The 18,846-nt window shown below is 37.8% G+C and overlaps 1 protein-coding gene and 1 pseudogene across 1 annotated transcript; both read right to left on the bottom strand.

Annotated features, from left to right (window-relative positions):
* Positions 1–3,385: 3,385 nt before the first annotated feature.
* LOC137709064 (uncharacterized) lies at positions 3,386–3,844 on the bottom strand. Its single transcript, XM_068448204.2, has one exon. It carries the CDS (start codon positions 3,842–3,844, stop codon positions 3,386–3,388), a length of 459 nt encoding a protein of 152 aa, XP_068304305.2.
* Positions 3,845–10,175: 6,331 nt separating this feature from the next.
* Positions 10,176–12,172, bottom strand: LOC148689477 (uncharacterized; annotated as a pseudogene).
* Positions 12,173–18,846: the final 6,674 nt, after the last annotated feature.

Below are 18,846 nucleotides of genomic sequence, written 5' to 3'. Positions count from 1 at the left end.
TAAATCACCTAAATATCATGTTCTAGAAGCCCTATTTTCATGCCCTAAGTTTATGCTACATGTAACTCTTCTAGAAGTTCTAGAACCTGCCACAAGGACCATTCCTTGTCCTCCTTGGAATCTGATTGAAAGTGTCCTTGTTCTTTGGTGATTTGGAGTCCTAATTCTTCTCCTTTTCAGCCCAATTTCATGCCTTCCCTTCACCCTATAAATACATGATGCCGCAACACTCATAAACCACCACCCTCTACCACAATTTCAAACCACATCATCCACCACACCTCAAGAGCCTAAATTCACACAAATCCCCATTGTGCGCAGCAAGGAAGGAAGGAGGAGCCACTTGGAGTGTTTCTAGGTGTATTCTATCTTTGTTTTTAATGTTTAAGTTTAATTATGTTTGTTTTGCGAACATGAGGAGCTAAACTTGTTTTAGCTAAAGGAAACTTTGAAACCACGATTATATTTGCAATATGAATTGATTACTTTTAGTTGTGATTTCATAAACTGTGAATACAATTTACTGAACTGTTTGATTAAGAACTTATTCTTGTGTGTTGATTAAGAGGGCCCGCTTAGTTTGCTTGCATGAATTTGATGCTAGAATATAAGGGAGTTTCACCTAATCGTTATGAACTTATATTCATAAGTAGTGGAGGTTGCTAGTCACAATTGTGTTAAGTAAATTCCTGGCAATAGTATCATGTTTTTCATAGTTACGAATGCCTTGTCAATGCTTATGATTTTCACAAAGCTTAATGATCTTTGATTGTATCTCTATTATGTTGTTCATGTAGGGAACTATTGAAGAATAATTTAGTTGCCGATGCGTATTCCATCCAATTCAATGACTTAAGAAAAATCTGAGGGTTAATTAGTGCTGTTCACGGTTAATCTGGGGTGTTGAGGTTCATGGTTTATTGGAAAAGCAACTGGAAATCAATTTGTATGCAAGTGTGTCAAGTGTGGAGAAAGACCCTCTAGCTAGCTTATCACCCATATTTTTCCCTAATTTCCTCCAAAGTTATTTAAGTCTTTAAATCTGTTTGTTTTTACCTTAATTTCGTCCAAAATCCAATCCCCCTTTACTTGGTTGTGTCTTTTAGTTAGAATCTGTCCAAATTTATGTTTTTAAGTGTTTTGTGTCAAACTTAAGTTAGAATTCATCCAAATCACCCTTTAGAGTCTAGTTTGAGTCTATTTGATTGTTTGTGCTGTTTTGAGTCTTTTTAGTTTGTTTTGAGTCATATAAGTCTAGTTAAGAGTTTTTAAGTTTAGTTTTGTGTTTTTAAGTCAGTTTAGAGTAGATTAGCATCCCTTCTAATCCCCAGCTTAAAACCATCCCTACTTTGATATACTACAATCATAGGGTTTTAATTTGAGTGTTAGAATATTTCACATTAGAAAACGTGAAACAAATTGCACACTAATCTAATGCAAATTCAAATAAAAGGTCACAGAGCTATGCTTCAATTGTATGATGTCGACAAATCAAAATGACCCAAATAAAATTATCTTTTACCTCTTCGACGGAAATATAATCATCTACTTCTTCCATAGAAACGTCATCTTCTAAGTTCATTCTTTTTTCTTTCTTTAAATGAAATGAGATGAGAAGGATGAGTTAGGGTTTAAGGGAAACAAATTTTCTAAACATTGCGTGAGCGTTATCACGCCTAAACTGTTTTTTTTTTCTTTTTTATATAAAAAAAAGGTAATGCAAAAAGGGGTAACTAAGGTCTTTATTAGTCATTTTACAAATGGACAAATTTGTAATTAAAAAAGTCATAAAAAGGTGGTTGGAAGATAAGACATTGGGGTGGGAATAACACATTTCTTTTAAATTTAAGTTGTTGTAGTTTTTAAATTTAAATAATAAATTATGCTTGGCCTTATAACCCTTTGGTCCTCGGTTGGAGATAGTTTTATGTGACAGGGCTAAAACAAGTCTTATGCCCCTTTGGCCCTCAGTTGGAAATGGTAAGAAATATGACTGTACACTGTTCATTAAAATATTAATTTCTCAGAGGGCCAAAGGGCTAAAACGAGTCATCTGGCCAGCCTTTGGTTGAAGATGAGGTCAAGAGGGCCGAAAATAACCCAAAAACCGTCTCTAACCGAGGGCTCGTGGGCCCCACAGAATCTGAAAGGTTCAATGGGTTGGCTATACAGAATCTGAAAGGGTCAAAGGGCTGGCTATACAGAATCTGAAAGGGTCAAAGGGCTGGCCACATGTAGCCAGCAGCCTCAGGCTGGCTGGAATTTTTTTTTAAAACTGTCGGTTATAACCGACACAAATAGTATGAAATTTTTTTAATATAACGGCTAGCTGACATCAGGTAGCCATTATTTTTGAATTTTTTTTTACAGTTTTATTTATTTACAAAAAATTTCCTATAACTTCTATTTTACAAAATTTGTTTCATATTTTTTTTATTCTATTTTTTTTCCTATAACTTCTATTTCACAAAATTTGTTTCATATATTTTTTTTTAAATTCTATTTTTTTCCTACAATTTCTATTTCACAAAATTTGTTTCATATTTTTTTTTCCTATAACTTATATTTTACAAAATTTGTTTCATATTTTTTTTCAAATTCTATTTTTTTTCCTACAACTTCTATTTCACAAAAAAATTTTCATATATTTTTTTTCCTATAACTTATATTTTACCAAATTTGTTTCATATTTTTTTTAAATTCTATTTTTTTTTCCTATAACTTCTATTTTACAAAATTTGTTTCATTTTTTTTTAAATTCTATTTTTTTCCTATAACTTTCTAAGTCATTACACAACATTAAATTAAATTAAGTAACATGAAACAACATTAAACAATATGAAACAACATTAAATAACATTAACCAACATAAAAATTATACAACATAAAAAAAACATTTAACAACATCAAACTTAAACAACATTTTTTAAAGCATTTAACAATGTAAAACTTAAACACCTACTCCATGCTTCTTTTGACAACATCAACTCCACCCTCTTGACGGTTTGCTGATGATCTTCCACCATTCTTGTAGAATACCAAAAGCTCTCTCAACATCTTTATGGTATGCCTCTTGGTGTAAGGTAAACAACTTTTCCACATCATTTCTAGGGTTTTGAATTTCTTGGACAAGTGTCGCCCACTTTGGGTGGATGTCATTTGCCAAGTAATTCCTCATATTGTATTGATGGCCGTTAATGTAGTAATCAAGTTGAGGTGTTTTACCTTCCGTCAGGCGATTGAAGAAGGGTGAACGCCCAAGAACTGTAATGTCATTTTGGGATCCAAGTACTCCAAAGAAAACATGCCAGATCCATGTGTCATATGAGGCAACCGCCTTTAACACAACAGTTGGCTTTCTCGACCTTCTGCTCAAGCCTCTTTGCTATCTGGTGGGACAATTCTTCCAATCCCAAAGTATGCAGTCTAATGACACTATTATGCCCGGAAATCCACGGTCTTCAGCTTTGCGAAGAAGCCGATTTAGATCTTCTTGATTTGGCTTGCGGAGGTATTCGTCTTTGTAAACCTGAACAATTGTGTCACAGAATTGTTCAAGAGTATCAAAGCATGTAGACTCAGACATACCATGGGTTTTATCTATTGAATTAGTTGGGGAGCCATAGGCCATCATTCGGAGTGCAAGAGTAACCTTCTGATGAGGTGAGAAACCAGGGCGGCCTGCTCTGTCCCGCTTTTGTCGAATGTATGAATTGACCTGCTGGACATCATGAAGTAAACGCTTGAAAACATCATGTCTTATCTGGAAACGGCGTCTAAAATCCTCTTCTGTGTACACCGAGTTGGGGTTAAAGTAGTTGTTCATCAGATTGGCATGCGTCATCGCTCTGTTTCATGGTTTGTAAGAGTGACCAACAATAGAGCCACCCCATTGAGGTTGTTCCTCAGTTGGCTGACACACCATGGCCGCAACCATGTCTACTACTCTGTTTTGTTTGTTGCGCCTTACTTGGACTTTTCATCAGACTCCTTATCTTTTCGTCTCATTTGTGCCCATTTTTCTTCCAATTTGGAATTGGATGAGGACCCCCAGTTGGAATCCAAAGAGGATCCAAAGTTGGAATTCTTTGCAAACTTGAATTGAAAGAGATTGAATTGAAATAGATTGAATTCAAAGTTGTGTGAATGATAACCCAATATCCACCCTATTTATAGAAGAAAAAAAAATTCAAATCCAACGGTACATCAGCTACCAACGGCTAACTGAAGTCATGCTGATGTCACTTAGCCGTTGGATTTAAATTTAAGTTGTAGTTTTTAAATAATAAATTATTTTTGGCCCTATGGCCCTCGATTGGAGATCGTTTTTTGTGACAGGGCTAAAATGAGTCATATGGCCCTTTGACCCTTGGTTGGAGATTGAGGCAAATATGGCCCTGTACTGTTCATTAAAATATTAATATCTTGGAAGGCCAAAGGGCTAAAACGAGTCCTCTGGCCAGCCCTCGGTTAGAGATGGCCTAATATTTTAATGAATAGTGTAGGGCCATATTTCTTACCATCTCCAACTGTAAGGCCAGAGAGCCATAGGCCAAACATAGCCTTGTGAAAAAAAAACCATCTCCAACTGAGGGCCAAAGAGCCATAGGGCCAAACATGATTTATTATTTAAATTTAAAAACTACAACTACAACAAATTAAATGTAATATAATTAAATATTTAAAATAAATTGTGAAAACACTTACTTCATCGTAGTAATTGTCACCACTTTCATGTCTACTTGCGGCGGTTAACAGTTGTATGTTAAATTAATTTTTAATTTAAGTGTCAATTACTAGTACAACTTAGTTTGAGATAGTTACATGTGTAAATGCACATTTACCATCTCTGATAGGAAGTTTATATTTGGGGTACCCATTATTTTTGTCCCACCTCGGTCGTGGGAGAGAATTGAGCAACCAAAAGCTTATATTGGGGCACCCATTATATTTGTCCCACATCGGCCGTGGGAGATTAATGAGCAAGCAAACATGCCTATAAAAGGAACACCCCAACATTGAACAAATCACCTTTCTCGCCCTATAATTAAATATTTTTTAAAAAATTTCGGCTCCTCAAAAAAAAAAGAAATTCAAATATAACGGCTAACTGATGTCAGCATGTTACCGTTGCATTCAAAATCCGGCTCGGCCTGGGGCTGGCTAGGTTGGGCCAGCCAGTTGGCCTTTTGGCATTTTTTATCCCATGGGGCCCACGAGCCCTTTGGCCTAGCCCTCGATTGGAGACGGTTTTCGAACTATTTTCAGCCCTCTGGCCCTCTGGACCTTTGGACCCTTTAGTTGGAGATGGCCTTAGGTCCCCACTTCTAAGGCTCCCTAATTTTCACAAATTATTTTTTACTTATTTTTTTTTTCATCCACATATAACTATAGTTTTACACTTAAAACAAAATTAATCTTTGTAATTCAACCGTTCATTCATTTACTAAACGTAATAAGTAACTTTGTACAAAAACAATAGAAAAAGATTGAAATTTGGCGTACTTGGTAGTGAGTCTAGCGACCCCTCTTTTGGTCAAATTGGTCCAACTTGGTAAAGACTAGTAGGTGAGCCCAGCGAGGCAGTATCCTTCCCCAGGTCAGGTTATTGCTTCTCTTCTTCATCCTGTTCTTTTTCTTGTAATTTAATTTGTAAGCTTGTTTGTAAATGGAATTAGAATTTTCAAATCCATGCTCCCTCTAGGAATTTATCTTTAAAAGATTTTAGGGATTTAGAGATTCAATCTTTTATGGGTTTATGGATTACTCTAAGGATTTACAATGAAATATTTTAGGATTTAGATATTCAATCTTTTACGGGTTTCTGAATTCAATTTAGGGTTTTACCGTTTTGCATATCAAATTCTGTTAAATATATCTAGTTTTGTTGTTTGATTTGCTTTTGAAATATTGTTAAATTGGAACCATAAAAAATAAAACAAAACCCATGAGTATCATTGTCATCATCCATTTCCAGATTGGATGGGTTAGCTATTTTGTCTATGGAAAAGAATTGTTTGAAAAATTAAATTATGTAAACTTATTTAGTACATTTGCGTCTAAAACTGCAAGACATATAATATTTAAGTCAAGTTTGTATATCCTTCTTCTTTTAATATTAATTTTTAATAATAATTGATGTAGAAATAGACTTTTATATGTATTTAGCGAAACTTTTTTTCATATGTACACAGAGTCAGAATACTGAGAACTTTAAAGTCCCACTTAGAATGCTCGCTTAGTGCACTAAATTCCCAAGACCGGCCCTTATGTGCCTGGTTGAAGCAGCTTGTTGGATCCTTGTGTGTCATCTCTTGTGTGTACTGATTTTTACTCAATTTAGCCAAATTATGGTTGAAATGTTTGGTTCTCCACCGACAGTCCTTGGCATCGTTAACAACTCAAATGAAGCTTCAACATCTGTGTGCTTTCACATATTAAAAAAAGAAACACATCATGATCATAATTTGCGTTGATTCGAGCTATACGAATTATTAATAGTGAGAAAACGCGGCTGTTTGGAGCTTAATTATAAGTAATCATGTGATTAGCTAACATGATTAACATTAGTCGACAAGGTATAATAATTCAACGTATAATGAGACGACTACGATGTCAAAAATGCTAAAGAGATTCTTAAAGTAGGACTTTTATGGATTCTATGTCACCTCACAGTTTAACGTCAATTTTTGAGACAATTTTATATATATAATATTGTACAAAAAAATGAGGTAACAGATAATCATAAAGCGTTCCACTTTCAAGAGAGTTTCCTTAATATTTCTCTAATTCAATTTCTTCTGGTGTAATAAGAAAAATGTTTACCAAATGCCTCGTGAAAAATAGCTATGGCAATAAGTAATAAAGTATTAGTATTTTTTTATTTTATAAAATAATAAAAAATAATTTTATTTGTAATTTCATGTATAGTTTTTAACCGGTCTCGTTACGCTACGTGTCATTATCCGAAAGTACAATTTTTGGTGATAGATTTCAATAAGATTTTTATCCAATTCTGTCATGCCACGTGTCATTAACTTTTTAGAATCGTTGAGGATAAATTTCCGATAAGATTTTTAACCAATCTCATCGCACCACGTGTTACAATCTGTTTAGAATCTTTGAGGGTAGATTTTGATAAGATTTTTAACGAATCACAGCGTGTCACATGGCATTATCTACAACCTAATCGTTTTTTTTTTCTCCATATAACCCACCATCTATCCTAAGAAATCACACACCAAAATTAAAATCTCTCAAAATCTCTATCCTTATTCATAGTTTCTCCTTCTTTCTTACAATGTATTCTTCAAGGATGTTGTGGAAAATCGATGAGCAAGAGAAAGAATTGTTTAAGTAAGGGGAAGAAATGTTCAATCTCCAGGAAGAAGAAAATGAGATGGAAGAGGAAGAGGATGAGGAGCGTAGAAGGAGAGATGACGAAGCAAGAAGCCAAAGAGCCTTACATTCCCGTCATCTCTCCTTCTAAGCTCCTCATCCTCATCCTCTTCCATCTCCAGGCGTTCCGCAAACATTGATAGAAGCACGCAATGATGAAGTAATGATCCCTTGGACAATTATTTTGACTGTAACAGTGCATTCCTTGATGTGTACTTTAGACATCGTTTTAGAATGCAACGATATTTGTTCAACAAAATAATCATTACTGTTTGCAACCATGATTCTTACTTTGTGCAAAAGAAAGATGCTTATGGTGACATATACAAAGCTCGCTGAACAGCAGGGAACCTTCGTGCTATCTAATATCTATATATCTTGAAACCATTCAGAAAAGTTGAAAACGTATTCTAAGTTAATGATGAACAATCATTTTTCTTCTTTCTTTGTTGATCATGTTTTACATATATATATATATAATATTAAAGTTTAAAGAGCTACCTATACATATATATATATATATATATATATATATATATATATACCTAATTAAAGTTTAAGGAGCTACAAAGGAATGGCTATATATGGCCCTCTCCGAGTCATTGGCCTTTTAGCATCTCGAGCTTTATATTTTTTTTTTCCATCAAAAGCTCAACAAAGAAAGAAAAGTCATGGCAAAATAATGAAAGAAAAAAGAGCTTAGTTGTCCTCAACTACTGCGGAATTTATGCCTATCAACAGCTTAAAAGAGAAAAGGGAAAATTTAATAAGAAAATCCATATTTTATCATGTATATTTTGTTAATGTGAAATTCATTATGAATACGTCCTCACATGTGGTGATGTTTTAATTCAAATATGTGATGTAGAACACATGTTTAGACTTCACACCTAGGATAACTGGCTCTGATACCGTAAATAAAATTGAGATTTCACCATAAACCGAATGGGGGCGCACGTGTGGACAATTTAAATTCAGTGAAGTTCGAGAGAGCTTTCTCGATATGTGATTCATAGTCTCAACATATTTTACTACGGGTTTTTTTATCTAAAAAAAGTATTATATCTAACATAGTTGTGGCGTTATGAAATTATAGAAATGAGGTTGAATATATAGTGCATGGCCGGTCTCACTCTTAAGAAAAGGTGGCCGGCCCTTTGGGGTATTTTTGTGTGAAATGGGTGATTTAATTGGTAATTAATGGATTAATTAGGAATAAATCCATTAATTAGCCAATTAACTTAATTTATATGGAATGTTTTGAAGGTTATGAAATAATTACCTTGTGGAAAATATAGGATGAGGATGGATGAAATAACTTTTAATTTGTTACCTATTTTGGGCACTTTTGACTTGATTGTGGGATGTTTGTCCACTGCTTGCGCGTAGGAATTTCGGTGCTGCTCAAGGGTAATTTTGTCCTTTTTGCCCAAAACTTCACGTGTCGCCTCTTGATTATTTTTGGCTCCACAAAAATAGTAGAGAGCACTAACAAACTCAATTCACAGGATATAATGGTTGACACTTAAAGGAATAAAACGACATCGTTTTAAGTGGGTATGAAATTCGGTTCAGTTTAGATTGGTTTGGTGTAGCTCACTGACAAGCAGTGCTGGTATCGGCTTGTAGCATTGGCAGTGGTCGCACTTTTGTACTAACTCGTTAGCATTTTGGTGCATGGTAGGCCAATAGTAGTCTGCGTTAAGAGCCTTCTATGCTAAGGATTGACCACCGAAGTAATTTCCACAAACGCCTTCATGGATTGAGCTTAGAACCTTCAAGTCATCAGGAGGCGCTAAACAGATGAGATGTGGCCCATTGTAGGATCTTCAGATGAGAATGCCGTTCCACATGTAATAGTGTGTTGCCTTGATTTAGAGCTTCCTAGACTTTAATCTTTCCATGGGGAATGTGCTATTGACCAGGTAGTCTACAATGGAATCTTGCCAGTTTGGAGTTGTACTAACCTATGACACCTCGGCTGCTAGCTTCACCTCTATGCTTGGTTGGTCTAGATATTCCTCAGGGATAGAGCGTTTGAGTTAGTGGTTGAGGGCAGAGCCTAGGCCAATTAGTGCATCCACGTGAGCGTTGTCTGCCGTCAAGTCTTTTGCCATTCGGAGGCATGCTAGTAGGGTCTTGTACTCTGTTTCGTTGTTGGGTACTTTGAAGCTTAGAGTGATCGCCTGTTCGAGTATCGAATCGTCTAGGGTGATAAGGACTACGTCTGCTCTCGAACCGTTGTAGTTGGATGAGCCGTCAACATGCAAATGCTAGAAGTCTCCATCGGGTAAAGCAGGCACGGCTAGGGCATGCTCGGCTACCTTCAGGGCGTCTTTGGACTTCTCTGTTGCGTTGTGAATGCATGGTAGAGAGTCGTGGAGCTGGGGCCATATTACTGCTGGTACATGTTGTTCCTATATAGAATCTTTTGGGACGACGAGGACAAAACTTGCTTCCGAGTGTGTCCTTCCAGTATTCATCTGCCCTTGGTGTGTCTTTTGGGCTGAGTTGTTGCGTTCATCAAAAAACTTTGCATCAGCCAGGGTCTATGCCTTTATCGTCGCGCGTCTAGATTGGGCGAAATAATGCGTCATGAGGATGATTGTGTGCGTTTGAAAGTACAACTTGAGCTTCCAAGTTGTAACAACTATCGCCAAAGTTAGCTTTTGAATTTCTAGTAGCATCGAGGAGAGCTTTTGAACTGTGGAATACAGGCAATTGGGCCCTCAGCTCTTTTCGTAAGATGGTAGAGCTTATTGCTGCTTCAGATACCGTCAAACATTTGAATAAATCCTCCACTGCTTCCGATTTGGATAGTATGGAGGTGATGTCAGGTACTTCTTAAAGTCCATGAATGTGCATTGGCCAGCCTCGTCCTAAAATGCATGTTTCTCTGCCAGAACGAAAGAGTCTGCCATAGTTAGATCTTCTTTTATGATCAATTTTCTAAATATCGGGTGGTCTGCTGGAAGTCCTTTTTGGAAGGCTGCTCTAGCTATCAAGTCGTTGCATCCGACTATCATTGCCTTCTCTACTTTGAACCTTTTCACATAGTTACGAAGTGACTATTTTGGGTTCTTATTGACATTGAATAAATGGTCGGACTTCTTTTTGATCGAGCGATAGGATGAATATTCTTTGGTGAAACTCCTGATAGATTGTGGCGGCAGGGTGTAGAACCAATCTTGCGCCTCACCTTGTAGAGTGGTGGCGAATATCTTGCACATGAGATCGTCGTTGTTTCGATAGAGGATCATTACGCTTTGGTAGTGTTTTAAATGTTTCTCCGAGTCTTCATCCCCTTTGAAAGATGTGAAATGTGGCATGCTGAACTCGCGTGGCTTTGCTTGTTCAATCTCGTCCGTGAAAGGTGACCTACTTATGTTGGTTATGTTCGATCGTAGTGCCTTATCGGTGACCTCGTTGCATTGAAAATTACGCAATCACTTAGTCAAGAGTCTCTCTACTTCTTCCTGATTTTTCCTCTGTTGAGGTAGCGGAGCTCTCAGCTGCCCCTAGCCATGACTTGCTGGTCTAGGCTATTCTTCCATGTGTTTGGCTCGTTTATGCTGCGGATGCGGTGCATCTAGTGCGTTTCTAGCAGGTGAACAAGTTTTTCACAGGCTGTCGGTTGAGCTTGAGCCAGATTAAGTGACTGTTTCTCTCCGTCTGTCTTGCTGCCTACTCCAATGTAAGGTGAATGATGCTTCTTGCGGGCTTAGCCGCTAATAAACACTTCGTCTATAAGGTTGCTCATGTTGACTATTGGAGTGTGACCTCAATCAAATGAACACTCGTATGTGGGCCTAGTCAAGAATGCACGCTCATCTGCGAGCTAAAATGGGAGTATACCCTATCCCGGGGGCCCAATCGGTAGTGTACACTGCCCGAACGCTCGGTTTGTGGCTGGTCGAGTGGCTGCTTACCGGGACGCTACTGAAGAGGTTCTTTGTCTGCCCTTGTCCTACTTTGGGACACCTCGTCTGAGGCACATTGCATCTCGGTGCGCTGTAAGAGCTGGTTCACCAAGGTCATCTGCTGTGCGAAGGCGCTCGTCAACTCTATGACTTGTCGAGACAAGTGTTGTTCTCCATTTAGGTTGGAATAGGTTGGAAGGAATGCGTCTCCTTGAGCAATGGAAGTGTGGTAGACTCCGAGCGCGAGATTTGAGTTAGGAAATATCAAATCCGTAGAAAAATGTGGTGGAAATGTTCCCAGTTCTATCGTCGATCCAAAAATTTGGAGCCATGACAGTTGAACTAATCTTGGATTGATTTGGGCTCCTTGGAAGGCCATGGGAATAGATAAGGCTGCGAAAGTAGGTTGGGCCACGAGAGCAGGCTGAACCACATAAGCAGGTTGGGCCACGGGAGTGGGCTGCTTGGTGGGAGTAGGCTGGGCCACGAAAGAAAGCTGCTCGGCGGGAACAGGCTGGGCCACGAGAGCAAGCTGCTCGACTGGATTAGGCTGGATCACGATAGTAGGCTAGACCACGGGAATGGGCTGCTCGACGTGTGGCGCACGTGGGTGCAAGGCTAGGGCTCAGCTTGGCAACGTGTTGGGCTTAGAGTGACATGGTTTAGGCTGTTGTTTTGGTGTCATGGGCCGTAGATGGCACAACTTGGGCTTGCTTAGATGGCACGGTTCGGGCCGTAGGGGTGGTGCCATGGACCTCGCCACGAGTGGTGGCTATGGTGGCCACCACGGTGGTTGCCATGGTAGAGCTCCGCAGCGATGGTGCCACTCCACCTATGATCACATTTAGCCTCATGGATCACCGCAGTCCCATTTCTTGAATATTGGAATTTTCTAAATTTCTAGCCATTGTATTTCTCTTTTACGTTTTATCAAAGAATCTTTGCAAATAAAAAATTCTAATAATAAGAACGTATGAAAAATGTACAAATGGACAAGAAAAAAAATAGAGAAAAACCTTTTATGCGAGAGTCTTGTACGAATGTGTGTACTTCAACTCTCAATGAAAGCACCAATTTGTGGATGCAAATTTCCGCCTTCTTCTTCTTAGACAAAATTGCTACAAAACAAATAACACCTTAGGTCAAGGCCAAAAGCTTCACGCACCCATGATGATTTTTTTTTTTGGGGGGGGGGGGTGGGGGAGGGTGCTTTGGCCAAAGAACCTCCGATGCAAAAGTTAGAATTTGGAGAGAAAAGTGTTTAGAGAGTTTTTGGAGTTTTGCAAAAGTGTGGACTTAGGTTTTTAGAGGAAATGAGGTTGAATATATAGTGCATGGCCGATCCCCCTCTTGAGAAAATGTGGCCGGCCCTTTGGGGTATTTTTGTGTGAAATGGGTGATTTAATTGGTAATTAATGGATTAATTATGAATAAATCCATTAATTAACCAATTAACTCAATTTCTATTGAATGTTTTGAAGGTTATGAAATAATTACCTTGTGGAAAATATAGGATGAGGATGGATGAAATAACTTTGAATTTGTTACCTATTTTGGGCACTTTTGACTTGATTGTGGGATGTTTGTCCACTACTCGCGCGTAGGAATTCCAGTGCTCCTCAAGGCTAATTTTGTCCTTTTTGCCCAAAAATCCACATGTCACCTCTTGATTATTTTTGGCTCCACAAAAATAGTAGAGAGCACTAACAATCTCAATACACAGAATATGACGGTTGACACTTAAAGGAACAAAATGACGTCATTTTACATGGGCATGAAATTCGGTTCAATTTAGATTGGTTCGATTTTTGAATCCCAGAAACCGAAATCGAACCATTCAACTTCGGTTCGGTTCGGTTTGACTCATTTTGGTTCCCATTTTTTTGGTTCTGTTTTTTCAGTTTCGGTTCGGTTTTTTTTTTTTTTTTAACCCACCCTTAGTACTCCATATATTTTCTTAAAGTTTATTTCCAAGTCTACCTAGATCTTGCTCTGCCCCTTTTTCTATGAGTGTGACAACCTGTTCTTAAATTTACGTTTTTATTTATTTTAATCGAGGGGATTGATGAAAATGCCCCTAGAGGCAAGGACTTTGACTTCCGTGAAGCATCGTCTAGAGAAACTTATGACTTATTCCTTTAGCGCATTTGTGTAGTACTCGTTGGTACGAACGTATAGGCGAAAGCCGTTTGCGATTTTGGACTATAACGGTATAGTTACAAACGTTAGAAATTGGTTATTTATATTTTAGATTATAAAATGTTAAACTCCCACCCTGTGGGAAGACTGACCAATCAGATTAAAGGGTAAGGACCAATCAGAAAAAAGGGAGAATAGAAGCAACCAATCAGAGGAGAGAGAGAGAAAATAAAACATCCTTCCCTATTTTTCAACCCGTGCATACCACAACCCGCCCGTGACTTGGGTTGTTTTCGATCAATCTCCACCATTTTTTCAGGCCAACTACACCCATCCATCACTTGCAACCTCTTCCACAACCTCTCATCTAACATTTCCATCAAAAATCAAGGGTTTTTAAGGCCTAAACCGAGTAGAACTTCATCGGAGAACCCGAAGGTTCTCGACGGCGATTCCGCCGTTCCGGCAAGTTTCACCACCCACCATCACCTTTAATCAACTTTTCTTAGACCCCAGAACAAGACCCAACCAGTGATAGGGGCGTTGGAACACCAGAGAAGTCAAATCGAAGCACACCCTTTATGGGGTTTCCAATGGTTTGAGGACGATTTAGGGCATTTCCAGGCCAAATTGAACTTATCCACAAGTATAAAACTTGCTCTACTTATTGAGGTCTTCATTTCTTTGAAGTTTGAGAATTTTTAGAAATAGTTGATTTTTCTGGCGAGTCAGGGCGACCGACCACCGTATACGGCGGCGCGTGGGTGAGGCATCCCCTGACTTTTCTAGGCTAAATTTGAGTCTCTAATTCTGAATGTGAAGTCCGATTGATGAATTTCAGTCGTTTGAGCCTAGTTCCATTAAGGTTTGCTACTTGATTATTATAGTAATCGACGATCCGACCGTTGGATCGTCACCACACTTTAATATGTTATAATACATAATTTATGAGGATCATAGGAACTTACGGATTGGGAATCCAATGTACGGATCTTCCTGAATTGGATTTGTTAGTTCATAAAATAAAACGTTGACCGCCACTGGAATTTGCAATTGGTGGAGATCCAACCGTTGGATCGTAATGAAACTTTAGTATGGTGTTTTAGAAGCATAATGTAGATCTTTGGAAGTTTGAGGTGCGGATCTTCCAGATCGAGTTACATAGGGTTGTGGACCCTACCGTTGACCTTTGATGGACGGTTGACTTTTGGTCAATGGGTTTCAAATCATTCTAGAATGTTCTTGGGGATGTGTTTTACGTAAGTTATGTGTTCTATCAATAAGAATTATGAGTTGTAAATTGATATTTGTTCTAGGTGACGATCGTTCGTGACGCCTTGATATTCGTGCTAAGGAGTTGTAGCTTGGATCTCAAGTGAGTGGGTCTTTTTCCTTTTTATAGTGTGTGTGTGTGTGTGTGTGTGTGTGTGTGTGTGTGTGTACACCTTATGGTTTTCCAGAAATGTTTTAAATTGATTATACATAGCATGCCATGATTTAAATGTGTTATATTTAAATATTGCATTGTGATGAGATTTGTGGTTATGCCAAATGATCCTACGGAGGCGCAGGTAAGTTCAGGTGAGTTATTATGTGATTGAAATGGTTGAATTATATGAGCATGCATACATTCATTTAGAGCTCATCATTGCTGCACCCAGGTGTTAGTGCCCCCGCCCCGGGCCAGGGCACAACCTTTACGTGGTTGTTCACCTCCCGCATCGTACGCTCGCCTTGAATCCAAGTTAGGTGCTAGCTTGTTGTACAGGTTGCATTAGGTGACTCCAACTCATAGGTGACCTGCGCATAGCGCTAGCTTTTACGTGATCGTAGCCCTAGAACGTACATATTGACACCCAGCCTGTCGTACTGGTCACACTAACTCCGACTGGCATGTTAGTTTAGACTGATCTCACATCTGGCTTATATTTATTATTGCTGAGATATTATGGCATGCTTCTATTTTTACTGCACCTCTGCATTCATTTTTCATACCTATGTAGTATTATTTTATGGAAACTATACGGATTTTACAGCGAAGGGTTATAAGGCTTTCAAAAGGTTTTTATTAAAACTTTATTTTTAGGCCCACTTACCCTTGTTTTTCACCCCTCCAGGTTCTAGTAGTAGAGTTTTCGTACCGACGTGGATTATTGGTAAATTTTGGTGTAGATGATTACCATCGATGGTATAATTCTCACCCTATTTTACTATACTGTACTTATGCTCTGTCATCACGTGTGAAATAGGTTCATATCCATTCACCGCGCACTCTTGTATTTAGGCACTTTTAGGTTTAAATTTATTCACATCTTCCACATCACTACACTTTGTGGCTTCATCACCCTCCAAGTGTCGGTCAGCATAGCTCGATTCGGAGTCCTAGTGGACATCCCGGGTTGGGTGTGACAATGAGCCTCCATCTCATAGTCACATCTTCTAACTTGAGCATTTGTAGGTCTTTGGGTCACGTTACAAAAATCATTTTTTTTCTTATTTCTGTAAAACTAAGATGTCGTTTGAGATTTTGTTTTTAGTTTTTCGTTTTTGGTTTTCAGTTTCACTTTTTTTAAATTAAAATCTTGTTTGCTAACTACTTTCAATTTTTAGAAAAATTTTCTCAAGGCTAAATTTTGAAAATTTAAAAGGTGATTTAATAACCATTTTGTTTCCAGTTTTTTGTTTTTCAATTTTTTTTAAAACTAAAATCTTATTTGGTAACTACTTTCAGTTTTCATAAAAATAAATATGAAGACTAAGAAGTGAAAACTCAAAGTCCTATTTTGAAAACTTAAGAAAGTTTTTAGTTTTGAAAACCGAAATAAGTTACAAAATAACATTTCAATTTTCAATTTTCAAAAAAGTGAAAATTGGAGAACCAAAATCTAAAAATTGAAAATGAAATGGTTATTAAATAGGCTATAACGACCCGGCCCTGAAATATTTGTTTTATTTCGGAAAATAAGTATATTGGTGATAGGCCCGAACTAAACTCTTGTTTAGTTAACTTACCACTAATCCCAATAAAACACTTTAATTTCATGAACCCTCACAATAAATTTATAACCAACATTTAGTTATCAAAGCACAAGGATAAAACTCAAGGGACAAAAGATTTACCTTGATTAATTAGCTACCCCTTAATGTGTTTCTTTATTTATAGGCCTTGTTTCCATCCACGGTCCATAATTACAATTTATATATCAAATGCACTATTTCTTTCACACTTTGTCACCACCTTCCTTTATAGATCAAATCCCATTCTATTCAATTTATTCTCAAAATATTTAATCTCACTTATTTTATGGTTGCATCTAACGTCTCGTTAGACTGCCGACGTACCCTAAACAGGGATCAAGCCATTTGTAGTTCACATTCCAAAACCTATTTCATATTCTTCACATTTTAAAGTAACTAACACTTCATAAATTAAGTCCAAACAATTGATCCACATCAAACATATTATAAATCTAGACTCAGAACATTGTAATTAGCTTAAAAAGAGCAATATCATCATCTTAGCCACGCACCGCCATAAATGTCGGTCGGCCGTCCAACTCGCCGGAAAATTCAACTATTTTTAAAAATTCTCAAAAATTACAAAAATGAAGATCTCAAAGAGTAGAGCAAACTTTATACCTGTGGCAAAGTCCACTTTGACCTGAAAAGGCTCCAATTTGCCTCGAACCCGCCGAAAACCCTATAAATGGGTGACTTCAATCTTTCATCTCAAGTGTTCCGCCACCCCTCTAGTTGTTTGGGTTTTGTTTCTGACATCTAGGGGAGGGTTTTAGTGGAGGAAAATGTGTGAAATCATTTCACAATTTATGGATTTTGGGCAAAGTCTCCCATGGCACCCATTAGGATTTTTGTACCAAAATACCATCAAATTTTTTGTGGAACTGGAAGAGATAGGGCCAAGGTGATGATTGGGAGCGGTTTCTAGGTCCAATTCGTCGAAAAATTTGACGAAAAACGGCAAGGAATCGCCAGCTTGTACAGTCGGGTCACACGGGTTAGACTCCTGATCCCCCTTGTCTCTTTCTCTCATTTCTCCTCCCGGTTCTCTCTCCCCATTCATCACCCTCCTTTCTATTCTTTTCTTTTAATCACAACCATCCATCATTTATTTTTCTCTTCAATCATAGCCACACACGTCGACATTTTGCGAGGCTTGACATGTCATTGGCATGCCACGGTCGACATTTTGCGAGGCTTGTCATGACATTGGCATGTCACGGTAGACATTTTGAGAGGCTTGGTATGTCATTGGCATGTTAAGCGAGTAACGCGCGAGAGCAATCCCATGATGGGTGACCCACAAGGAAGTTCTCGTGTGAGTTCCCAGAAACAAAACCGTGAGGGCATGGTCGAGGCCCAAAATGAACAATATCGTGCTGCAGTGGAATCGGGTCCTTCAATTTTAATTCAATTATAGCAATGGTCCTTCCAACATAACTCATTTTGATAAAATTCTGATGAAGTTGATGAAAATGACCATAGTTACACGTTTTGATGATAAGTTTGAATGGCGCGAAGAACATCAAGCGGTTTTCACAAAAATCAAGGTCTCCCTTACCACGCCACCAGCGCTAGTACCACCTCGCTGCAGTAGACCTCTCAAATTATACATTTTGGCAGCCGACGAGTCCATCGGTTGCCTCCTCGCACAAGATAACGATGCTGGGCGTGAACAAGCTATCTTTTATCTCAGCCGAAATCTAAATTCGCTAGAGATCAATTATTCACCCGTCTAGAAACTTTGCTTAGCTTTGTTTTTTTGCCGCATCAAAACTTCGGCATTACATGCTCCCGTGGCACAGTGCATGGCTCTAGATTTCTAAAGCCTTCTAAATGGAAATAAAATTACCAAAATAGCCTTGATTTTATACGTTAATAACTCTTTCGTTAAAATTTCGTTTCACGAACGGTTTTCGCCTACGTGTTCATAAGATCGAGCTCTACTCAAAATTATAAATTGTGACCTCAAAAGGTCTACGGATTTTAAATAATTAATTCCTAAATTTCAAACTTCATAACTAGTTTAATTTAAAACTAAACTTAGGTGAATTAATATCAATTCTCGATTCTTTTCGCATATTCATAATTTTGAATATTTCAATTCATATATTTAAATTTTTCAGGGTATGACACAGGCCCTAGTTTTTTGTTTTTTACATGTTTTTTAAAACAAAAAACTGAAATTTTGTTGAAAACCAAAGAATGAAACTGAAGGTCAAATTTTGAAACTCAAGAAAGTAGTTTTCAATATAAAAATGAAAACTGAAAGTAGTTGTCAAATAATTTTTTCAGTTTTTAGTTTTTAAAGAAAATAAAAAATGAAATAGTTATCAAATGATCTCAAACAAAACGGCTTGAGTTTTTCATT

Source organism: Pyrus communis, chromosome 17, assembly GCF_041283825.1.
Source record: "Pyrus communis isolate YQ-2024b chromosome 17, ASM4128382v1, whole genome shotgun sequence".
Lineage (NCBI taxonomy): Eukaryota > Viridiplantae > Streptophyta > Magnoliopsida > Rosales > Rosaceae > Pyrus > Pyrus communis.
Note: the sequence above shows the minus strand (reverse complement) of the source record. Positions and strands in the feature narration are given on the sequence as shown.

Bases quoted from the DNA above. Each gene is read 5' to 3' on its own strand.
- LOC137709064 (XM_068448204.2), bottom strand. From the start codon at position 3,844: ATGACGCATGCCAATCTGATGAACAACTACTTTAACCCCAACTCGGTG.